We start from the raw sequence: 25,555 nt of genomic DNA, 5'->3' as shown, positions 1-25,555 counted from the left end.
TTTACAATGAAATATAGTTCATGTTTGGTCAAAATAATAATAATAATAATAATAATAAAATAAAATGGAGCAGATGGAATAACAAATTCTTTCTGGAAGTAGCCAAGGTCTTGGATTGAAAGTGATTGCTAAGGTTTCATTATTGGCAATTGATGTTTCTCTAAGCTCTTTTTTTCCAGTTCTGGTTTCAGGTATAATGTTTTTACAGGAAGAAAGTATAAAGCTCCTGCCCTGACTCATCCCCTGAATACTGAAGGGAGATCAGTCAAAATTTTGTTATCTAGAAGGCCAATAAACAAAATCAACATCCATATTATCAAAAAACAAAAATCAACATCCACAATGTGCAACTTGAGTCACGAGTTTGACTATGGAGAGAAAGACAAAAAGCTAGCGATATTGAATGAAAAACTTGAGGATTCTCTCTGTCAGAAGGAGAAGTTTATACCAATATTTCATTTATAATTGTACATGCAAGAACTATCCTGCAATAGTCTATGTGGCAAGCTTGCTTGATTAAACTCCTCCAACTGTGTTTGTTGGAACATTATCAACAATTGACAACCCACTTTCAGAAGCAACAATTGCTTTGCATCTGTAGTCCATCATATCAAGAGGAGGTTAGATAAAACATAACATAAAACGGGAATAAAACAAATCAATGAAATATTATTAGGTAAATATGTGTATTTGCATGTGTTTGTTTTGTCCAGATGGAAGGGGGGGGGGGGGGGGGGGGAATGCAACAACTGATTATGGCTTGCACAGTCAATGCATCACTTGATGGAAAAAATCAGAGTAGAATAAGTCACAGACTCCTAGCAGATTTGCCACACATCGAATCACGAGTACCAATGTTTGAGATGCATCTCATTCCCATCCATGTCACTGAATTTTAAACTTTAATTAGTAGTATGAGTGTTAAGCTCAATTTGAAACATTAGACTCACAACACTAAGTTATCTTACTTCAGTAAGTGTTCATTGAAAAGGAAAGAAAAGAAAGTTCGCAAGGGAAGAATGAAACTCACGGGAATTTGGAAACAACTCCATGGTCTACAACACCATCAACTTTTTCAAGGCTTTCAGCAACTTCAGCTACAAGTAAATTTATGCAAGTTAGAAAAAAAAATTCCAACAAATGAGCAAGTTGTCATTACATTAAAACATGATGATTCTCAAACCTACCAAGACTGGCTATTGGAGATGTAAAGATGACATCAAGAACACTATGACCTTCTCTAGTAACTAATGGAAAGTCACCTCCAAGTGGATCTGCGTGTCCTATAGATGGTCTCCTCCATACCTTATCAAAGCAAAGGAAGAAAAATCATTAGAGTAGAAAAGGACTTAAAATTTAATACAAATTGACCAAATAGATAGCTCATTAAATATCCTGCATACTAATTCAATTATAAAACCACAGTACTAAGGAAACTACTTATAGTACACTGGCAAGCAGTTTGTTTTAAGAGACAAAAAAAAAAAAAAAAAAGGAAAAGGCCAATGGTAAATACTTTGAGAAGATTCTACTTTCTTTGACTAAGTCTCCTGACGTAGGATAGAATGCTCTGCCGACAAAAGATCTTTAATTTTAGCAGCATTCCAGTATACTAAATGTTCTCTCTGAAAGGTTTGAAATTCTAATGATGCCAAAACTTTGGGTGATGCCAATAAAGACATATTGCCTATGAAAATCTAGCTATGTGCAAAAAAATAAATAAGAAATAAAAAAGAAAATATTTGAAAAAATAGAAAAGACCTAAACAATCAGGCTAAAGGCTGCCAAAATCAGGAAAAAATAAGGAAAAAATCTTGATGCAAACTGCTCTAAAACAGGAAAGCAGGCTGATGACTACAAAGATGCAGATAGACTATTCATATCTTTAACCTAGTAACTTGGACCATTAGAACCTACGGTACAGACCAAAATAAATAATAAAAAGACTCAGGAGCCAATGCTTATGCTATAGCCCATTGCGATATATCTATAACTTTACCGGATAACCCTTAATTGCTAAAGTCAAAAGGAAGCCAAAGCAAAGAATCAAGAATGTTCATGACTTCTAAATCTTCTTAATCCTTTTATGATCTGCACTAGCTTGACAACAAAGAAAATTGTTCTTTCTTCCCAGTCATCTAAGAAGTCAATTCTTAAACAGAAGAGAAAAGCATTGAGAAAGATATACAATTGTGAAAATATTTAAACTTATTAAGCATGCTTGCACACCCTTCTCAGCAGCTGCAATCAACTTATAGATAACAAAAATTATTCATGAACATCACATTGTTATGCTCCTTATAACTATTCTTTCTTTTGGCCAATGGAAACAACCCAACCACATTAAGTACAAAGCAAAGCATGGTAGGAGATGAGTCGCACAAAGCAAAGCAAAGCATGATAGATAGATAGACAGACAGATAGCAAAGTATGGGAGATATTGTCCTTAAAAGAGCTTACCTCTGCATCACCTAAAAATAGGTCATCAATCTCTTCAGCAGTTTCCAACCAGTTGAGCTGAAAAATGTATAAGTGTTACATCAGTTCATCATTCTTTTCCTTCCTTTGCAGCAGTGAGCAGATGCATTTAGCTACTCACAGATTCTACTAGAACTGGAATAGAACCTTCTAAACCACATTTATATAGATCTTCTTTAACCATGAATACAAGCTGATCAGCCATGCTTACCACCAACTGCGAATGAAAGTTACCAATAAGTGTTTCAGCCTTAAGTAATTAAAATACAGTGTAAATAAATTTTAGATTGTATAAATTCAGAGCATTAATGCTAAGAAATATCTTGAGTACTTACATGTATTCAGGTAATTTTCCACGCTATGGCTCTGCCTAGAGAGCCATGGAAATAGGACAGACAACAAAACTTGACTCACCTTCTCTTGGATTATGGACTCCTCACCTTGCAATCTTCGGCGTCCAATGACTGAAATTAGTGTTCTTTCCTCTATTATATCAACATCATCAAATGCAAAATCAATCTGCAAAAAGCAACCCTACTTCTTACCATAATAAAGTTTGAATTTTGAAGCATAGGTCAGAACCATGAAAGTCTAAAGGCTGGAAATAAAATTATAGAAGTAGAGCACTAATTTCTACAGAAGAAAAATAATCATATAATATTAATTAATGGCATTATTTTATTTGTTTTGACCTGTAAATGCTTAGTGGCCCAACAACAAAGAAGAAACTTTTCACTCTACCGCAGATTTTGCTTAAATAAATTCACAGGAAATGCTTGACGAAGAGTTTTTGTCAGTTCAACAAATTAAAGCATTCAAGCAGAACTGTAAAACAAAGAAGCAACTGTCAAAACCCAATTAATGGAAAACTATCAGTTGACTAGAGTTAGGACCTACTTGAGAACTGTTTTCATATTCTCCTAATGGGATTCCTGCCTTTGCTGCCTCACTTGCACTCACTACAGACCTGCACAAATCTAGAGCAACTTAGACATATTAATAGTAAATAACATATAAGGCTGCAAAGAACAGACGTATAAGAAACAAAAATTGAAAAAGAAAAAAAGGTTCTCATGAAAAACAAAATTAAATACAATGAGAATGCAGTAAAGCAGATGATAATAATTATAAAAGCCAAGCAAGAAGACAGAGAATCACCAAATGACAAAACTAGGAAAGAAGAGCTGCACATCTCATGGAGCCTTTTGAGAATAGTAAACCAGTGTCACCTAAATAATAGTAGAATAAAAGACCTCCAAAGGGCAGGACAAGTTCAAAGGGGGGAAAAGTTGCCCCAATATTAATTTTTCCACCAAGAACATTCAAAGGCAATCATGAAGTTTTAACTCAAGAGTTTTGAGTCATGTTGAATGCAAATCAACGAGAAAGTCAGAACAGAAGATATCCTAGATAAATGCCCCTTTTATGAAATATACTATTTACTTTGCACAGTCTAGAAGAGCATTAATCAAGACTAAGAATGGAATCCTTCAATAAAATCATTCCAGGTGTGAGAATTCATATGACAAAAAACTAGATGGAAATGGAAAATGGGGAGGGGTAGATAAAATTCAAAAGAGAAAAACTATTATTGATGTGAGAAGAGAAAAATGAAAACTCACGTGGGTATCCCTACTAGGTCTTTTAATGCACCTGCACGAAGTTGCTGACCCAAATATTCTATGGCCATGCCTGAAGCTTGACCAGACCCCAGTCCAATAACCATTCCACTTTTTACATATGCATCAATCTAGCAATAAAAAAGAAAAGAAATAAATCATGCTTTTTTTTAATTATTTCATATAGATTCAAATTTGCATAGAAAGATAGATAAAGTTTAAGAAAGAATTGGGACAAAAAAGAATCAACATACATATAGACATACACACACATGTATTCCATTTCTCTTGATTTGCCAAGGATTTTTATGCTGCACTTTTCCAGCGCAGCACCACCATCTGTGCACTGAACTCACCCATTTGCATTCGCTTTCTCCTCGTATCATGTTTTCTCCTCAGCTATTAGGCCACAATATAACCAATTATATGCAACTAACAACTCAACTCCTAGTTTGATTTAAATTTTTATAAACTGTGAGATTCAGAAACTAAGTGAGTGTTCTTGGAAGTAAATTACTAGAAAAGGGAATCATATCATGTACTCATCAACTTTGGAACTCCCTAGCTCAAAGAGATTTCGAAAGCTCACAACATTCACCTTTAGCACCTTCCAAGCCTATCATCTTAAAGCTTTTTCATTCACTTCTAACTAAATGGCTCTAATGAATACAATTTTAACTAAGCTGAAAAAGAATACTAATCCGTGTGAAAACGGAGCAGAAGTTGGAAATAACCCTTAAACCACTAATTACATATTCAAAGAATCAGTCTTGCAGGCCTATAAAAATCAAACTTAACACAATATTGTTGTGCCTTACATTTCTTCCTTATCTACAAACAAATAATTAATCTGCCTCCTTATGTGAAAAGCTAAGGTACAAATTGATAAATAACATTTTTGGAGACCAAAACGCATGATTTTAGCTTATAAAACAATTTCCTTAGAACCAATGTCGCTTTTTAATTCATTACTTCATACCACTTGCTAAGCTTTTGCTATTTAGGTGGCAGAAAGAAAATAACAAAAGATAAGTAACAACCAAAGGGGAACTCATAATAATTGTTTTAATCAATGAATAAATTCTGGTCCAAAGCAAAACTAGCATGAGGCAGGCAAATGCTAGTAAGTGATGCAAGTTTGAGAGGTGAAAATGATAAATGTTTGGGTGATTAAACATGCCCAGAGAACCCAGTTTCCCAGTTATATAAAAATTTGCAATTCCATAGTATCATGTAAGTGAAAAAAGCCAAAAGAAAATTGAATGTAGATTAGAGTACAGTGTGCTTGGCGGCTCGGAAAAGAGGGGAAGCCTCAGAAAGAGAGCATGATGTTGCTGGTTTCCTTTTCCTTATTCTGGGATTGGTCTTCCAAGCTACAGGGAAATGGAGATGCGGAATGGCTGATGCCATTCTGTCCTTCTTTCTTGCTTTCCCGGTCTTAGGTCTTATCTCAATGTTTCTGGTTTCAAATGAACGCTTTGGTACGCGGCTTTTTCGTTTTTTATTTTCTTCCAACTACCTTAAAGATCAAACTATTATATATATAATTTTTAAATTTATATAAAATATATATTTTTAATATTAACTTTCATTCTATATCTTATAATTTATAAAAATAAATTATGATAAATTTTAATCTTTTATTTAAAACTGAACCGATCGAACTAATTTCATGTTTGACTTGTTCAATCTCTTTTATATTTAGTCAATTTTTTAAAAATATTTAATTTATTTGATTTTTAAGTATAACAGGTGATAATTTTATTCAATAAAATTATCAAAATATTTTTAATTTAAATTTAATTTATTTGTTTATATTTAAAGATATTTTTGCAATTTAAGGTTAAAAAATAATATAATCTCTGGTGAGAATAAAAATTATTTATAAAATACTAATTAAAAAAAATCATAAGATGTCATGTAAAAAAATATTAAAATCACAAAAAATATAAATAGAGTTTTTTTTTTGCTGCTTCGATAATAAGTGTAGTAAAATTTGATTTAACTTGTAAGAACCTTACCAATTTTAAATCTTGATAAACATTTTAGCAAAATCTTGAACTTTTATTGAACTAATTAAAGACAAATTAATAATTATATTTTCTATTGTCAAATTTTTTCGATCATTTTGTTTTAGATTTTTGAATAATCATCAGATCATTAGTTAGGTTATTTGTATTGTAAGCATATCTTAAAATGTGATTAACAAAATACATAATTTTAAAAAATAATGTATTTAGTTATGTATTTTACATCCTAATAATCTTATCTCTCATTTATAGCCTCACATAGTTTTTCTATTTAATTAAAATTTTGGCTTTTTATTTTTCTTTAGTTTGTTTTTTTTTTTTTTTATAAAATAAAATTATCAATTAAACAAAAACTTTTCAGACACCAAACAAGTTATTGGGCCTATTTATCTTTCTGGCCTGTTAATTTTTTGAAGTGAATAAGAGGGCCGACCATGGGCACGGGTCAAAGAGAGAAAGTCATCCCTCCGTCACTCCCGCTTGAGAATCAAAACCCTAGGGTTTTGTCTTTCTCTTCCATTTCCATTCCCATTCCCATCCGTCGTCTGCACTCCCAAATCGCAACATTGTCGATGTGTTTCGACGCAGTGGGTGGTAAAGGCTTGGCCTACTTTACATTCGCTGTGGAAACGGCGGCCTTATTGTCTTCACAAATGAAGGAGCCTCCCCCGCTGGAGAAGCTAGCCTCTGTAGAGGGTGACAAAACGTGCGCCTACATGGGCTGGGGTGCCTTGGGCCCCCAAATCCTTCTTGCCGGTGTACTGAAGCGAAACCAAGACCCAAATAATCCTTTCCGAAGATACAGCTTTACTGCTCGCGTTTGATACCCAGGACGCCTCCCCAGGCCAGCCTTCCTTTGTTCCATATACTCGGATGTTATCTGCAAAAGCTGAGCCTTTCATGGCGGAAATTGACGGTAAGCTATATGTTTTGAATAGTTCCAGGTCGATTCATGAATGCATAAAAACATTTGAAGTTTTCGATCCAAAGCTGAATAACTGGACAGGACTCTCTGATCCACCATTTATTACCGGTAGGCTTCCAGCCAGGCCTGGAATTACTGAATTCTCTTACCTCACACTCACTTCTTATAAGGAAATTTTCTTGTCAAGTCCAGCTTTTGGTGTTCTACGTTACAACATTGATCGCAACTTTTGGTACAGTGATATAGCGTTTGGTCGCCCACTTCTTCCCTTTGTGGATAAGTCCGGTGTAAGCTTTAATTTTGGTGATGAAGATGTGCGTTCGCTTTGAAAAATGGTTTTTTACGGCCTATCTGGTTAAGAAAATATGGGATTTTAAAACGGTGACCAAAGTGCAAAAGCTTGGATTGATCGCATCTGAGGATTATGTGTGTTGTTGTTTTGCAAACTTGAGGGTCAGAAGATGTGTCTTGTTACAATTATCGAGGATCCAGACTTAGATGAGATTGATGTTGTTGTGGCCACTTGTGAATTTAGCGGCTCAAGGACATTGCAGATTCTCAAGGCAAACTAGTTGTGGACGATACCAATGGCTGTGATTTCACTTTGGAGGAAGAAAAGGCTATTTTGAAATCTGATTTTTTGTGAGGGATTTTGTGGATTTTCGTATCCTCAGTAAATATTGTTATCCCTGTGATTGATTTGCTACTGGGTCTTGCGTTCTTTGGAAAGCAATTGGGTGCTTCACGCTGTAAGTCCTTCCACATTAGCTGCTTTTTAAGTTAATTCATGTTGATCCTTTTGATGTTTGTTGGTGAGGAAGTTTAATATGCCCTATCCCCATGCTTATAACTTGCCGTCTAAAAGGACTACATGCCCTAAATAAGCCATTTGTTAACTATTGATTGCATAAACTTTTGAACAATTGCATTTACATAAATGATGGCATCCAAATTTTCATCGCATACTGGCAATGGCAAGTACTTGTGCCAACTTATTTAATATCTCTGGCTGACTTGAAAGTTTTTATATTAGAAGCTAATAAGGGAGATGGAGCATTTTTTTGTCTAAGCTTTATGTAGGACTCATAGAGTTGATAAATGTTCAATGGCTGTGGCAGTCGGAAAAGATGACTAGTGCTCTAAGTTGGGACTATTGCTGCATTCTGGGTGGGAAAATTTGATGGTTGGTGTACTATATAGGTTAATCCAGGAACTTCCTTGAAGAGGAATGAGCACCTTTTTCCAGAGTCAAGCCAATTCTTCTATTACTAGGGAAAGAAGGGTTCTTATGTTTTACTTACTAATTGATAGAATCTAGGTTAGCAATGTTCTCCTGCCCTTGTAGCATAATTTGGTGCTGATTAGTAATATACTCGGATTCAATTTTAGGAATGGCACAGCAAATGAAGGAAAAAACTCACGTCTTAGCTTCTGATAGGTGTGGTGAATGAGGGCACTTGTCATTTGGATCAAACAAATTGCATGTGGTTATGTTGTTTATTTTCATGATGGACCAGTATCTTTTTTTTTTTTTTTGTGTGAAGGGTAACTTACGTGAATTTCACTGCATTACTAACAGAATAATACTGGTTATCGGTTATTATGAATGTATCACTTATTTAGTTATTTGCATGCATTGCATATTCATATTTTATACTCACAAGAACATCAAAATTTTTGTAGGCAGATGAATTCGTCTCTTACAGTTTCTAGTGTTTTATATGTTTTGTTGTTATTAAGGCATTTCATTATGATAAGGACACTATAATTTGGTGCTGAGAGTTGTTCTGCTTGTAGTGCTCTACATATCTGACAGAAACATAGACAGCCACAAAACATGCTAATGTAAATAAAATAAATGGGAACTCCATTTAGTATAGGATCTCATTAATCTAGCTGCCAAACTCTTGAACATGATAGACTCTTTTTCGATTGGCTAAACGAGCTATGACCACAATATTAAGGAGTGCACTTTAAAAAATGTATAACACTTGTCAACTATCCAAATGGATAAGTGAGAGTTCAATTATTTAAAAAAAAAAACAAAGGACAAAGAAGATAAAGGATATAAATAGATACTTTACCTTAGGTATCGTGAAGATGATTTACCAAGGTGAAGACTGCATACAACCAGGTTGGCCAGCGTTTCAGGATCCTTTGCATCCTATATCAATTGACAACCAACCCTTATTACATAAAATCTTGAAAAGAAACGAACAAACTAATTGCAATGCAGCAATAAAACTTGGGAGTGTGAAATATTCAGTGTCACGATGGATCAAAAACTTGAAAATTGACAGGAACATAAGAGGCTCAGAGAAAACCCTAGGAAAAGCTAAGAGTCAAATTCAATATGATTTGGTGTCAGTCAGAGGTTATATTTACACCATGAAACTTAATGGATATCAAGATTGAAAAAACAGTAATTTATGATTGTGAAACACAGTGACTGTGGTTAGCACTGTTCATAGGGCTATAAACAACACCAAAATAATTGACAAACAATAAGTTTAAATCTTGACAAAATAAAAAAGTATCCACAGTTCAAACTTGCCTTGTTAAGTGCTTCAAGCAACAGTGTTTCAGCTTCATCAAAGTTTCCCATGTGCATACAGCAGACAGCCTTCCCATTCAGGATCAGTCCAGTCATTGGATATTTCTCAGAGAAATCTTGGAAAATCAGGTATGCTTCCTGTATCTTTGAACCACCCTGAATGGGTAGAATGACACTCATTACAGCATCCTGCATCATATGGTTTCTCACTAATAGGATTATTAAAATGAAAAATATTCCATACTACTGCTAGATTCAACCATGCATTTGCTAGTTGAGTCAGTGTATGGTCCTCATCAATCTGCTGCATGACCCTTATCTGTTTCTCTGCATAATCTGACCGGTGCATCTTGATGAATATTTGAACATTCAATGCATGCTAAATACAGTGAACAAGATGACTTCAGGAGATGCATCACAGCATCCAATTTACTAGTAAAAATAAAAGTTGCAGATTTTGCTTTAGCAGTTGAAAGGATGAGTTGAAGTCACTAGAAAGAAACCATATGATGCAGGATGCACTCTCTGATCCACCATTTATTACTGGCCATTGTCCAGCCAGGCCTGGAATTACTGAATTCTCTTACCTCACACTCATTTCTTGTAAGAAATTTTCTTGTCAAGTCCAGCTGTTGATGTTCTATGTTACAACATTGATGACGACTTTTGGCGCAAGGATTCAACGTTTGGTCACGCACTTCGTCCCTTTGTGGATAAGTCCGGTGTAAGCTTTAATTTTGGTGATGAAGATGTGTGTATTTGCTTTGAAAAAGGTTTTTTAACAGCCTATCTGGTTAAGAAAATATGGGATTTTAAATTGGTGACCAAAGTGCAAAAGCTTGGATTGATCGCATCTGAGAATTATGTAGTTGTTTCGCAAAACTTGAGGGACAGAAGATGCGTCTTGTTACCATCATCGAGGATCCAGACATAGATGAGATTGATTTTGCTAACGGTAATTATGTAGAAATTCTATTTTCATCAAGAATTATGTAGTTCTATTTTTTTATTGGTAACGGTAAATTGATGAGAAAAATGCCATCATCTGATTGTAGAGAAATTCTGAGCATCAGATTCTTTGAGACTGATTGTAAAAAAAATTTGTTGTTTCCAAGTTTTTGGGAATCATTTTATGATGATTTTTGGGCATATGGTTTTATAAGTGATTGATACATGTAGGATGAAAATAGAGGTGGTTTCTTTTTAATGGCTATTATATGACTTATGATTTTTTTTAGGTACATTTTTCTTTATAATTATGTTTTGGTGTTGTATGTTGTCGAGCCGTCATTTACATGTGTTTGGGAATTGATATTTTGTGATATATTAGTTAGTATTGTGTTTAAAAACGCTTTGGAAGACATGGGATGGTAGGTTTTTTTTTTTACCAATCAATGTGTTAAATATTCGGATGTCATGAGATAGTAGTTTGATTACATATATATTCTGTTTATGTCTTTTAATGCTTCACTTTGTTTAATGTCAATCATGATATATAGAGGTAAGTATGGCTGTAATACAAATTATTAGTTTGTTATTTTTAGTGGCATGCAAATTCTGTTGAGAAATATGTTGAAACTTACTGTAGAGTTGGATGATACCGTTGTTAAGAATTATATATACTCGGATGTTATCTGGAAAAGCTGAGCCTTTCATGGCGGAAATTGACGGTAAGCTATATGTTTTGAATAGTTCCAAGTCGATTTATGAATGCACAAAAACGTTTGAAGTTTTCGATCCAAAGCTGAATCAATGGACAGCACTCTCTGATCCACCATTTATTACTGGTATTCATCCAGTCAGGCCTGGATTTGCTGAATTCTGTTACCTCACACTCACTTCTTTTAAGGAAATTTTCTTGTCAAGTCCAGCTTTTGGTGTTCTACGTTACGACATTGATGACGACATTTGGTACAGTGATATGACGTTTGGTCCCCCACTTCTACCCTTTATGGATAAGTCCGGTGTAAGCTTTAATTTTGGTGATGAAGATGTGTGTATTGGCTTTGAAAATGGGTTTTTAACGGCTTATCTGGTTAAGGAAATATGGGGTTTTAAAAAGGTGACCAAAGTGCAAAAGCTTGGATTGATCGCATCTGAGGATAATGGATGTTGTTGTTTTGCAAAACTTGGGGGTCAGAAGATGTGTCTTGTTACCAACACCGAGGATTCAGACTTAGATGAGATTGATGTTGTCGTGGCCACTTGTGAATTTGAGCGGCTCAAGGACATTGCAGCTTCTCAAGGCAAACCAGTTGTGGACGATACCAATGGCTGTGATTTCACTTTGGAGGAAAGAGAGGCTATTTTGAGATATGATTTTTGGAGAGGGATTTTGTGGATTTTCGTATCCTCAGTAAATATTGTTACCCCCGCGATCGATTTGCTACTGGGTCTTGCGTTCTTTGGAAAGCAATTGGGCGCTTCGTCCTGTAAGTCCTGCTTTTTACATTGATTCTTTTGAAACAAAAAAATTTATTTCTTGACTTCCAACTCTGTCTTTCTGTAAATTCTTTTGCTTCCATCTTTTTCAGTGGATTTACCAATTGCAAAGAGCCTAAACTTATTCAATATCTTAGACTGACTTGAATGTTCTTTTATTAGTAGCTAATAAGGAAGATGGAGCAAATTTTTGTCTGAGTGTTCTGTAGGACTCATAGGAGTTGATAAATGTACAATGGCTGTGGCCGTGGGAAAAGATGACTGGTGCTCTAGTTGGGACTATTGCTGCATTGTGGGTGGGAAACTTTGGTGGTTGGTGCGCTAGATAGGTTAGTCCAGAAACTTCCTTGAGGAGGAATCAACACTTTTTTGCAGGGTCAAGCCGATTCTTCTTTTACCAGGGAAAGAAGGGTTCTCATATTTTACCTTTTAATTGATAGAAATTAATCTAGGTTAGCAATGTTTTCTTGCCCTTGTAGCATATTTGGTACTGATTAGTAATTTATTCAGATTCAATATTTCATTTACATGTATATCCATATTTAAATAATTGAGTTTGAATTTTCGTTTCTTAAAATTGGGTTTAAATTTTAAATAAAATCATTCAAAAAAGAAACTAGCACAAATCAAAAAGTATTGCATTTGCACTTTGATATTTTTCGATTTTGAAAGAATACGGATTGGAGGTTATTATTTGAAAAGAATAACATATATTTATTATTGACTCAAATATTTCAATATCATTTGTACTTTAATATTTATATTTTTAATATAATTTATGCTGCACTAAACAAAATATATCTTTATACTGCAAACTTGAACATTTAAAATATCCATATAACAAAAAAAATTAAGTAGAATTTGATCTTAAATAAATTAGTCCGTTTCATCGCATAATGTTAGGAAAAAAGCCATGTAATTATATTGTATAGCACGATGAAAATTTAAAAATATTTTTGTTAACAAGATTAAATTTTGGTTTATTTAATGTAAAAGGTCTTAACTAAAGGAAGAAGATTAAATTCAAACATTTAATATATTGATTGATGCATAATTTTTTTTAAAAAAATGTAGAGTCTAAATTCTTTTCTTTAAATATATATAAAAAAATATTAAACAAGATTGCACTAGCTTTGATCCTTTGATGTCGAAAATCACAAGATTGCTAAGTTTAGGTATCGAAATCCTTTATGCATCACGGTTGGATTATTGCAAACTACAAGTTATAGACCCATGATAGGATCTGTAACTCAACCCGATCTATTATTGACCCGAAAATGAAAAACCCAATATAGCCCACTTTGAGCTCTTACTCTACTTGAACCGGCCCATACTAGTCGAGTTGGGCCGTTTTCAAATTTGGCCAGCCCAAACTTCAACCCTATATAATACGTATGTTCGTTGTAATTTGTAAATATTTAGATTAAATTAGGTGATATTTGTAAGAAGAAAAGAGAAAGGTGGGACGGTCAAAGGAGAATGGCACATGGAAGAAGAGAGGTGATGAAGGGAAAACAAAGTGATGGTAATGATTATGGAATCAAACTTTCCTTTTGACACCGAAAAGAGCATATTACTGCCTACCAACCCTACGACTCTTATATTATTTCTCAAACGGTCCCAACAATGGGGTATTTCCTTGCTTTTCACAAAACAATATCATGTCCTTTATCCCCCACACACTCTTTTTCAAAAGCTCAACATCATTCCTTCTTCTTTCCTATCTTTGATGCTAATCTACATTTAGGAGATGTTAAAATCAAATATTTATCAACTTTGATATCATTTACGAAGTTAGACAGTTCAACCGTTGAATAAAATCACATCAGTATAACAATATATCGATGGGTATTTATGTTAAGTCTAAATAAAACTAAATTTATTCATGATTGTTGATCGGGTTTAGCTTTTTGAAGAATATGATACGTATATTTATTATTAAATCAAATAATTGGATGCTTTTAAAAGTGCTTGTTAAGACACTATATTAGTTTCGTATTTATGCATTAAATATTATAGTTGACAGTTGATAGGATGATATTTAATGCATTAAGTTGAATATGTTACTTAATAATTTGACCTTAACAACTATCTTTCTAGCATTTATTAGTAAAACCCTTTAATTTTATATTAGATGCATCTAATATTAAAAAAAATGATCTCATTTATTGTTTGTTTGATTTACATGTATTTAATTGAATTTATACATAGTTCACTAAAATTGAACAATTATGTGTATAAAGGTGAGAAGATATCAAGATCAAGGTTGACAATTCATGATTGCATCTCATGCAAATATAAGATAGAAGTATAACAAATAAACAAAATTAATTAATCACGTCAAAGTCTTTGATACGAATATAACATGCTTATTTCATGGATTACATGATACAACATAATTTAAATGGATTAACTTATTAAAATAATTAATAAAATGTGTCTAAATATATCATATACAAAATTAAATATGTTAATTTTGTATAAAAATACAAATACTTTCACGTCAAATTAACACGATTATGATCAAAATACAATTATATAAAATCTAAATCTACTTAACTCCATATCACACCATATCCATTCGTTTCCTAATTGAAGTTTGTGGGAGAAGCACCGACTGTGGTTGGCTTTGTATAGAGAAATGGCACGCCTCTTCCCACTGTGACTCACGCAAGTCATCCATAGAAACTGTGTACAAGTAAAGACAAAAGAGGCTTATTAAAATTGGAACGTTGGGGAGGAAAGAAGTGGACAAGGCAGAGGCACACAGGGCAAAAAGGGGTGGGTGAGTGAGTGAGTGGCTGACCACCACATAAGCCACACCATCATTTACATGGCTTGCATCCCCCCCACTATCCTTGACTTTTCTCTTCTTTTTTTTTTCTGTAGGTGACAAACTTTTCTCTTTATCTTCTTTATTTATTTTTTCAGCCAAAAAATATTGTTTCTTTGTCTTTAAAGCTTTGATTAACCTGATTTTAAGGGTTTGGGACAATTTTTAGGATGGCATGCTAAATGATTGCCCCCTTGTCATTTCAGGGGAAAAAAAGTAAATAATAGTAAAAAAAAACTTTTGTTAAAGAATAATCGGTTAATTATTATTAATTTTTATATTCACACAATATTGATTAAAAAATAAAAATATGTATGTATTTGCTTTAATATTTAAGTTGGGAAAGGAGATTTCAAGTTAACATCAAGTGTGTATGTGCGTGTTCATTTTAAAGGTGTATTAGATATATAAAAACATAGTATATAGTTATATTTGAACAAAGTATAATTCAATTAATTTTATCTATGTTTTGGATCAGACAAATATATTTTGAAGTTTCTCATTATAAATTGGTTATCAGTAGGTTTCAAGTACTAACTACTAAGTATCCTTAATTTTATTTTGATGTATAAAATATACTTAAGTGAATTGTAAATCTCAAAAGTTCAAGAAAAATAGAAAACTTAAAAATCTTAATCATTATACAAATATCTCAAAAAGTAATTAAATCATTGGTATATCTCAATGTACAAAAAAGTTATAATATTCATCATTTGTAAGTTTCATAAATTAATATTTAACAAATAATAGGTCAATTTTTCGTAATTTATATCAACATAATAAAGTTTAAATGATTTTTCATATTTTAAAAATGTTGAAAAAAAAGAAAAGAGAATAAAATTTTGTGAATAAACAAATAATAATAAAAAAGACAAAAAAAAAATCCACAAGAGTCAAAAAAAAAAAAACAGCAATTAGCATTCGCTATGTATAAATCGTAAAAATATCACATCAACAATTTAATAGTATCACATTCATATCACATTATTATTTATGTAACTTTTAAATATTACGTAATTAGATTCAACGACTATATAAATAAGAATATATTAAATCAATACATTTAAATATTATATTAATATTAATAATAAAAAAAATTTAACATCGTTGAGTCAATCATTAAATTGATATTGTAAATTTTAAAATAGTAAAAGTTTAATTTTTATTTAAGAAAATTCAGTACTTGAAGAAATTACATAATTTGAGCTATTTATATAATAAAAATATATTTTTTATTTTAAGAAATAAAAAAGAGTATGAAGTTTTATGAATAAAAAAAGAAATAACAGTAAAAGACAGGAAAATCCCCAACAGTTAGAAGTGGAGAAAAACAAAAGAAAACGTTCATATTTTTTGTATTCTAATAATATTTTTTAAGCTGTGCTTTACATAAACAACAAACGTTCAGAAGCACAGCCCCCGAGAAAAGTAGCAGATTCTCTCCTTACTCCACCCCCTCCCCTTTCCCCTTCTTATAGCTTAATTAATAATTCCATTCTCCTCTATCCAAGCTCAAAAGCGTACAAAAACAAAAGCATTCTTTTCCTTCCTTTTAAAATATAAAGCGAGGAGAAAAAGCAGCAGCTCTGTGGCTGTCACTCATTCCCCACTTCCCTTCCATGGAGTCCTAGTGAATGGCTACTAATCTTAGCAATTCATTTCTTTTGCTTTTCCCACATTCCTCAAAAGGGTAGCTTTTTCTTTCTTCAATCTTCACCTCTTACATCTCAAACAAAACCCCACCCTACTGTCAACCACAGCCGCAAAACGAGCTACTTGGGTTTGGGTTACTGATCTTTTTCTTTGCTTCTTGTTGCATATCTCAGACGAGGTGTGGGTCGGGTCGGTGGGAATCTGGGATTTTGTTTTCGAAGAAAATGGGGAACGTTTGTTGGGTGTATTTGGTGCTGGCAGTTTGTTTTGGGTTGTTTGTGAACACTCTAAGTCAGGGGGATTCAGATTCAGACGCAATTACAGCTGTGTACATTGTCACTCTTAAGCAAGTTCCTGCTGTTCATCACTTTGAGGAAGAACTAAGAAGGAAGGGTTATCAGGGGTTCCACCATGGTGGTGCTTCAGGGAGATTAAACAGGTTTCACAAACCAAGGCATAGAATTTTGCCCTCAGTAGTAGAATAAAGCCGTTGTTACGAGCAACTTTTTTTTTTTGGGTTTCTTCTGAAAATAACTTTGATTTCTTTCTTTTGGTTGTATTCTGTTACTCGTTGTTTAACAATTTGAGTACGTAATTGGTATTTATGTAGAGTAAATCTGTGTCCTGATAGGTAATTTTTTTTTTCTTGGAGGCTTGATTGTTAATAGTCTTTAAACGGTAATGGGTCCTCCTGTTTCTTTCTGTGGGGCTTAAGGGGTATTGGCTGTTAGGGAATTGTCAAAGCTAGCATATGTCATGTCTTTAGTTTTTCCCAACCTAAAATTATCTTTTTTCATATTATCACTATCAAAAAATTTTTTTCACATCCCCTTTTTGTTTAAATGGAAACTTTCCCTCTTACACGACTATTATTTTGTACTTGCCAGATGCCTTTTTGGATACAAAATCTGTGAAAAAATGGGAGGCCTTCAGCTTCACCATGTTGACATACATAAATGTCCAATAATTTGCTACATGCTGATTATTGTGTTTGTTGTTTCCTTTTTCACTTCTCTCAATTCACATATATATCTCTTTGTTTTTTCTTGGAAGCCTTTATAGGTTGTTTGGAGATGTCAATCTTAAAAGGGTGGACTAATTGTTTCTTTTGAATGTATCTTTCTACATTTAGGAATAATTCAAGATCTCATCAAAATTCTAGCTCTTATTTTTCTCGAGTTCATGATTCTATATTGAGGCGGGCCTTGAGGAGGGAGAAATATCTGAAGTTGTATAGTTACCACTACTTGATAAATGGCTTTGCTGTGCTTGTTACCACTGAACAGGTATATCATCAATTGACATTCCTCACAATTAACCATCATTTTGTCATGTTATCATCATCATTGTGCTGCTAAATGCTTTTTGATATTTTATCATTGCAGTATATTCTTTTATTTGTACTTTCTAAATCCAAAAAATATGTTTGACGTCTACCCTTTTGTATAGTTTTGCATATCATTTACGCTCTTAGTATCTCAAATACACAGAAACTTTTAATTTCTTTTTCGAAACTTTTCTTATAATTAAGGAACAAGGTTCTTACTTAGTTGTATTCTTCTATTTCTAAGGCGGGCAAGCTTTCAAGGAGAAGAGAAGTTGCGAATGTTGTTTTGGATTTCTCTGTTAGAACTGCAACCACCCATACTCCACAGTTCTTGGGTCTACCGAAGGGAGCATGGTCCCAAGAAGGCGGATATGAAACTGCAGGAGAAGGAATTGTGATTGGGTTTATTGATACTGGCATTGATCCAACACATCCCAGCTTTGCTGATCATGTATCAGATCATTCGTACCCAGTTCCTGCCCATTTTTCTGGGATTTGTGAGGTGACTCGGGATTTTCCTTCTGGTTCATGCAATAGGAAGCTTGTTGGAGCACGCCATTTTGCAGCATCTGCTATAACAAGAGGAATATTTAATTCATCTCAGGACTATGCATCACCATTTGATGGTGATGGCCATGGCACGTGAGTGAATGTTTTGCATTTTTTATGGATCGTTGTCGAGTTAGTATTATTGCTTGTTCTTTGTTCTTTTGTAAGTTTGACTTGCAAGTTACTTTAGATTTCAAGGGAGATAAGAAACAATTAAACTACTTGATCTCAGATAGAAACTTAAACATTGGAATGGATTTAAAGAAAAATTATGTTAGAAGTTTGAATCCAAATAAAATTAAATGATTCTGCTAACAGCCAGACAACAGATGCAATTATGTGAAGTTATTAAAAAAATAATAAAAAGAAATGACTGTGTTAGTAAAGAATTTGTTGCACGGTTGTTTTACATTACTAATGCTAGTTTACTTTATCTTTTCCCCCTTTTCTTTCAAAATTTCAAGCCCTTGCATTCTAGATTGACTCTTTTAATGAGGTCTCTTATGGTTGTGATCATGATTCCCAAACATTCACTCCATTGCCTTGAGACGCTTGTAGGCTCTATATGCACAGACAAGCTTGTTTGACCATCCTTCTCTGCTGCATTGAAGGGACTGACATGTTGGGTTTATTATGTGGTCAAACCCGATTTTCTTTCCACCTTACTCCCATGGGACAATGCTGATAAATCCCATAAGCCTATATATATGTTACTGTGATATTCTTTTCTCTGTTGTTTTCTTCTTATATATTTAAGAATAGTACTTCCCACACCTGGTATCATTTTGTAAGTGCCATCAGTTTTGGAAGATATCATATTGTCTTTGGAGATGCAATAAAGTCTCCGTGTTCTTTGCAAGATATACTAGCCTGTTAAGAAAATTGATCGAAGTTGAAATCTCAAAGATGATGGTGATCACAAAATTTCTTGAATGTTGTTAAATACTGTAGATAACCTTCTTTTTACTAAATATACGAAACATGGGCCTATGTTATTGAAAAGCATCATAAAGTGTCAATGGTGAATGATCTGCGATACATTCCAGTCACCTGTTTATGAATTGACCTGATATTATTGGTCTTGACTCAATCTTCTAATGCTGCAGTAAATCTAATTAATGCAGGCATACAGCTTCTGTTGCTGCAGGAAACCATGGGATTCCGGTGGTGGTAGCAGGGCACCACTTTGGAAATGCTAGTGGGATGGCTCCTCATTCACAGTAAGTTTCTGAAACTGGATCTCAGTTACTATTCTCTTTTATGTCTATGAAAATCTTGGCAGAAGCAAATGTACCAAAAGAAGCTTATTATCTTTAACTTTCATCCAGACCAGTGCTAGCTGATAGAATGACTTCTAGTGTTCCAACTATCTTGTGTTTTAATCTGTTCCTACTTTCTTGGGTTTTAATCTGTTAAATTTTAAGTTGAGAAACCCTTACTTGGGTGAGGTTGCCTTAGGTGTTGAATGCATTATATGAGAATTTCTGAAGTCCAAGTCTCATATACTTTTGTCATATGAAATGCCTTTCTTCTCTCTTTCGAATAGTAATCTTTATAGGTTGAAATAAGGTAGGATATTATTAGAAAGGATAAATGAACAAATGTATGGATATAATTCTACAACTCTGAGGATGTATAAGGTACTTGAGGTACGTAAAAGGGTCTTACATGAGAAATTTCTGAAGCTGAAGTCTAGCTTCTTTGGTGCTTAATATTTTAATATAAATACATAGGAGACTTCCACATTGTCCCTCTAGTTTTCTCCAATCTATTGTCTCTGACAACATGGTATCAGAGTGCAGGTTTATTACGTTGTTTGTTGTCCCTATTGTGTTTGTCCACGTTGTAGTGATAGTTCGGTTCGGTTGTTGGTATTAGGCCTTCATGTCAGGGGAAGTTTTAAGCAGGTTATCCCACATAGGTGAGGTCTTGTGTTTCTTGTGGTTTATATTCAAGTTGGGTCACTCCACCTATTGCCAAATTGTTTAAAGTTGGATGCTGAAAACAGCTGATCATAGAATGGTATCCTATTTTATGTGCCATATACTGGAAGTGACATTTAAAAGGAATCTATCTTCATTCAAATATCAACAGGAAATGTATTATCGAGAAGCTTGCAATATGTGTTTAGCATAAACTCATGATGGGCACATTGTGAACTTTTTAGTTTGATATTTTGAATAGCATGCCTCATGGAAGTAATGCAAAGGTTCATTAATTATGCCTGTATAATCCTGTGTTTGTGTGTATAAATATACATACCAGTACATACAGACTTGTTATTGTGCACATACACCTGTTTCTGTTAGCATGTATTATATGTCCATATTTTCAACTTGTGCTCATGCATGTAAGTACATGCGTATATAATGCATACAAACATATGTACTTTTTCCATATGTCTCATTTCTATTTGCTTATATTAATGATGTGGCCATATTTTCCAGTATTGCTGTTTACAAGGCTTTATATAAGAGCTTTGGAGGATTTGCTGCAGATGTTGTTGCTGGCATAGACCAGGTTCGTCATAGTTTGGGTTTGTGTTCTGCAAATAAGTTTCTGTCACATGATTGCATGCAAAGCAATCACTTACCAAAGTGTTATGTTCTTAATTTTTGGCAAGTTTAAAATTGATTTCTCCCCTGATTCTTTGAGCCGCCTGAAGTTGTGTAGTGCTTGCCTCAGGCAGCTATGGACGCTGATTATTTTTGAACTATAAATGTTGCACTTTTGGGGTAGAAATATTATAACTACTGGGAAATTGTTGAGTCGTACGCTGCATAAGTTTTGCTCTCTAATTCTCCTTTTTTTTTTTTCAAATTTGCTTTTTAAAATCTAATTGGGATCTTTCAGTTCACTTCTTTAAGGGAGATGAGCCTTAATCAGGACTTTGCCAAATGTCAAAACCTACATAAATAGGATTAAGCATTATGCTCCATTCCATGTTTTTTGGCAATTGGAGTTTTTCATGTCTCTTTTGCACTCTTATTTCTCATCTGAAACAACCAAGAATACTTGGTTTTAGCTCCCTTTTCTCTTTCTACTCCCACCAAAATCACAAAGAACCCAACTCCCCTCATCAAGGGAACACAAAATTATTGAACTTGGTCAAGCTCATGTGCCAATCCCCTTTAAATTGACATCCGCATCTCAAATTAATGAAGACCAATTAATTATTATCTTATGGGTAAACAATTTGGGTCTTTGGTTGGTCATCTGACAGATGAGAGATTTGAACGCCAAAGTTGCCAAAGAAGAGGAAGGAGAGTCCCAAATGGGAAAGGAAAAACAGAGGTTGTAGTTTTATAAGTGTGCGTGATTTGTTCCATCTCCACCATATAAAACCTTCAATGATATTCAACATTGGAATACAATTATGATAGTATTAAGAATGTAAGTGAAAGTATGCTTAACAAATATTAAAAAATTTCTTCTATTTTAATAATTAAATATTTGCATAGTTGTATTGATTTTGATTAGAATTTTAAGGGACATTTTTCCAATAAAGTGTTCAAATTCATGGTAGAAAACTACTATGTGGTTTGCTTGATTACTATTAGTAAAGTTAAGATAATGGAGTTGTTTATTTATGGACCAAAAATCTAATAATATTTTCTTAACATTTTGACTTCGACCAGCATATTGGTATAAAAAGTTTCTGGCTATGGCATTGGTGCTACAAGGCTTCTGCTTCTTTTTTTCTTCTTCATTTTCTTTTTTGGGGGAAGAGGGGTTGGTGGTGGTGGTTCCCATTTTTGCTAAATGGCAACCATGAGAATGTTCTCTGATCCTCTAGTTATTGAGAATTCCCTTGGCAAAATTGAATGCTAGGCATCCATTTGTTAAGACCACAGAATTTCAATTGGAAATAGGAAGTCTTCTTCTTGGTCAAGATTTTCTTCTGCCTAAAGCGGAAATATATTTATCTATTTGTAAAATTTCATCATGGCAATCACATCCTTCCTTTTCTTGCAACCATTGATTTGGTGTCTATAATCAAGTACATTTTCATCCCACATTTGCAGGCAGCTCAAGATGGGGTGGACATAATAAGCTTATCGATCACTCCCAACAGGCGTCCACCTGGTATCGCAACATTTTTCAATCCTATTGACATGGCATTGTTATCAGCTGTCAAGGCTGGCATTTTTGTTGTGCAAGCTGCCGGCAATACTGGACCATCACCTAAGAGCATGTCTTCTTTCAGTCCATGGATCTTCACCATTGGTGCTGCCTCTCATGACAGAGCATATTCTAACTCTATCATCCTTGGAAACAATGTGACCATCCCTGGAGTTGGACTTGCATGTAAGTTTACCTTTCAAATCTATTTCCTTCTTTATCAATTTGAGATCAAGTGATGGATAACAGGTTTTTGATTTGTTATGCATTCTTATGGATCAAAGAAGAAAAGAGAAGTATATATATAGAATTTCTCTTATTCTGTTTTGTGATTTTAGTTGGTTTCCTATGCATATTTCATTTTCCGTGAAGGAGTTTGATTGTTAAATCCTCTTCCCACTTTTAAAAGCGATTCTGAAATACTGGATAACAATTGTGTCAATCTTTGCAGATTAAGTGGTACATTACTGTGTCTATATGCTTAACTTAGACATGGACCTTATAGAACCTGGACCTTATATGCTGGTTGACTTCATTTAATCTCTTTCATTAACAGATTGTTGTCAGTCCTTAAATTTATAATTAGTAGTTTGATCTTATACACCAATAGATTATATCTATTCAACTGATGCATGTAATTATTGCTATTGTAGATTCCATTCACATTACTCATTATTAGTAAATGGGATATATTACTTTTTCTTTTCTTTCTCTTCCTTTTTTGGCAGCGGGGACGGATAAAGATGAAACGTATACACTGATTTCTGCACTTCATGCTCTATGCAATGACACAACACTTGCCGATGATATGTATGTGGGTGAATGCCAAGACTCTAGTAACTTCAACCCGGAACTTATTGAAGGAAACCTGTTAATCTGTAGCTATTCAATCCGATTTGTGCTTGGACTCTCCACCATCAAGCTGGCCGTACAAACCGCGAAAAACCTTAGTGCAGCTGGAGTTGTGTTCTACATGGACCCTTTTGTAATTGGTTTTCAGCTCAATCCCACGCCGTTGGAAATGCCCGGCATCATAATTCCATCCCCAGATGATTCCAAGGTGAAGGTTCTGCATGTAAATCATGAAGGCATATGCGAATTCTTTTTCTTACATATTAACTTCTTGTTTCTTTGTTTGTAATGGCATATGGTGGGCAAACTTTTTAGTTCTTTCCAAAACATTTGATAAGTTGTGACCTGTGGTCATAGAGTATATTCTCTCTCTCTCTCTCTCTCTCTCTCTCTCACAGACACACACACATACACACAAACAAACTGAGAATTCACTAATTTATTATGATTATATATACTGAACAGATTTTACTCCAATATTACAATTCTTCATTGGAGAGAGATGGACTTACAAAGAAAATTATTAGATTTGGGGCAGTTGCAAGCATTTCAGGTGGACTGAAAGCAAACTACAGTGTATCTGCTCCAAAGGTTATGTATTATTCTGCCAGGGGACCGGATCCAGAGGACAGTTTTCTAGATGATGCAGACATAATGAAACCCAACCTGATTGCTCCTGGAAATTTGATATGGGCTGCCTGGAGTTCTCATGGCACAGACTCAGTTGAATTCCAAGGTATTAGATAAAGAAAAATATAGATAACTCAATTACAATTCTATATAAGTCACATTGTTGCTTAAACAAATAACTTGACCTCACAGGTGAAAACTTTGCTATGATGTCTGGGACAAGCATGGCTGCACCTCATATTGCTGGGCTTGCTGCACTGATAAAGCAAAAGTTTCCTTATTTCAGTCCTGCAGCCATTGCATCTGCACTTTCTACAACTGCTTCTCTTTATGACAAGAGTGGTGGCCCCATAATGGCCCAGCGTGCTTACACTAATCCTGATTTAAACCAGTCTCCAGCAACACCATTTGACATGGGCAGTGGTTTTGTAAATGCAACTTCAGCTCTTGATCCGGGTCTGATCTTGGATTCCAGTAAGTCATTCTGCTTTTAGTAAATATAACATTTTATGAGCTATTCTGCATTATGTGTATATATATGTTGTTAAAAATTATTGTTTATCAAATTGCAAACAGAAGAAAGTCACGAAGTATTAGTCAATGGAAATCTAAGGATTTTCTGATATCTGTTTGGGTCCCACTACTATTAGATGACCATTCCATGAACATCTCATTCTAACCTCATATACTTGGTTGTTGCAGCTTATGATGATTATATGTCCTTTCTTTGTGGCATTAACGGTTCTGGTCCTGTGGTCTTAAATTACACTGGTCAAAACTGTTGGGTTTATAATTCTACCATTGGCAGTGCAGACCTGAACCTGCCTTCAATCACCATTGCAAAACTGAACCAGTCTAAAACGGTTTTAAGATCAGTGACTAACATTGCTGGCAATGAAACTTACAAGGTTGGCTGGAGTGCTCCTTATGGGGTTTCCATGAAGGTCAGTCCAACTCACTTCTTTATTGGCACTGGAGAGAAGCAGGTCTTGACTATTATCTTTAATGCCACAATGAACAACATTTCTGCCAGCTTTGGGAGGATTGGACTTTTTGGAAACCAAGGTCATAATATCAGCATCCCATTATCAGTTATTGTCAAATTTTCCTACAAAAGGACTGATGGCTGAGGATTTTTGCTGGGAGGGCGTTTTCTTCTTTTCTTTGCTGTGTTTTATAATCTGCCTTTCTTGCTTTCTTCTTCAGCTTCCATGTTGTTAACCAATTTTTTCATTCATTATCCTGTAAATGCCAAATTATTTGTAATCTTAGATATACCACAATTGATTGAATAATCTGTAGTGGTTCATTTTGGCCATATCCCTTTTTTATATTCTCTTTTTGCTTTTACCACCCCTTTAACTGTCACCCTCACAGTTTGTTTCATTCATATTGTCTATATGTTGTATGCATGCGTCTGTCACGAATCTCATATTAGTTATATGCATGCGTCTGTCACGAATCTCATATCAGTTAGAGACTGGGTATTTGGGCTTATAAGTAAAAATTTTTCTTCACTTTTGAGGTGAATTTTAAATTTA

At 34.1% G+C, this 25,555-nt stretch overlaps 3 protein-coding genes across 8 annotated transcripts; 2 read left to right on the top strand and 1 right to left on the bottom strand.

The window, feature by feature from the left end:
- On the bottom strand, positions 293–5,604 carry LOC18595103 (probable ribose-5-phosphate isomerase 4, chloroplastic). Of its 5 annotated transcripts, XM_018123974.1 has the most exons (10): positions 5,376–5,462; positions 4,352–4,496; positions 4,101–4,228; positions 3,376–3,445; positions 2,893–3,012; positions 2,600–2,695; positions 2,461–2,517; positions 1,188–1,305; positions 1,031–1,097; positions 293–595 (listed from the first exon to the last, which is right to left on the bottom strand). In XM_018123974.1, exons 2-10 carry the CDS (start codon positions 4,481–4,483, stop codon positions 517–519), a joined length of 867 nt encoding a protein of 288 aa, XP_017979463.1. In that variant the 5' UTR covers positions 4,484–4,496; positions 5,376–5,462; the 3' UTR covers positions 293–516. The 5 variants fall into 5 exon arrangements, with proteins under 5 accessions (XP_017979463.1, XP_007022975.2, XP_017979461.1 ...); XM_007022913.2 differs by lacking the exon at positions 4,352–4,496 and having other exon boundaries at positions 2,893–2,997; positions 5,376–5,604; XM_018123972.1 differs by lacking the exon at positions 4,352–4,496 and having other exon boundaries at positions 5,376–5,595.
- LOC18595100 lies at positions 11,256–12,564 on the top strand. Its single transcript, XM_018123842.1, has 2 exons — positions 11,256–12,038; positions 12,211–12,564. The coding sequence occupies exons 1-2, from the start codon at positions 11,261–11,263 to the stop codon at positions 12,255–12,257; spliced, it is 825 nt and encodes a 274-aa protein (XP_017979331.1). The 5' UTR covers positions 11,256–11,260; the 3' UTR covers positions 12,258–12,564.
- On the top strand, positions 16,286–25,345 carry LOC18595099 (subtilisin-like protease SBT2.2). Of its 2 annotated transcripts, none has more exons than XM_018123658.1 (10): positions 16,286–16,973; positions 17,667–17,820; positions 18,106–18,503; positions 19,535–19,630; positions 20,858–20,930; positions 22,436–22,718; positions 23,261–23,592; positions 23,850–24,120; positions 24,207–24,488; positions 24,717–25,345. In XM_018123658.1, exons 1-10 carry the CDS (start codon positions 16,759–16,761, stop codon positions 25,142–25,144), a joined length of 2,532 nt encoding a protein of 843 aa, XP_017979147.1. In that variant the 5' UTR covers positions 16,286–16,758; the 3' UTR covers positions 25,145–25,345. The 2 variants fall into 2 exon arrangements, with proteins under 2 accessions (XP_017979147.1, XP_017979146.1); XM_018123657.1 differs by having other exon boundaries at positions 16,286–16,988.

Source organism: Theobroma cacao, chromosome 6 (assembly GCF_000208745.1).
Source record: "Theobroma cacao cultivar B97-61/B2 chromosome 6, Criollo_cocoa_genome_V2, whole genome shotgun sequence".
NCBI classification, from domain to species: Eukaryota; Viridiplantae; Streptophyta; class Magnoliopsida; order Malvales; family Malvaceae; genus Theobroma; species Theobroma cacao.
Note: the sequence above shows the minus strand (reverse complement) of the source record. Positions and strands in the feature narration are given on the sequence as shown.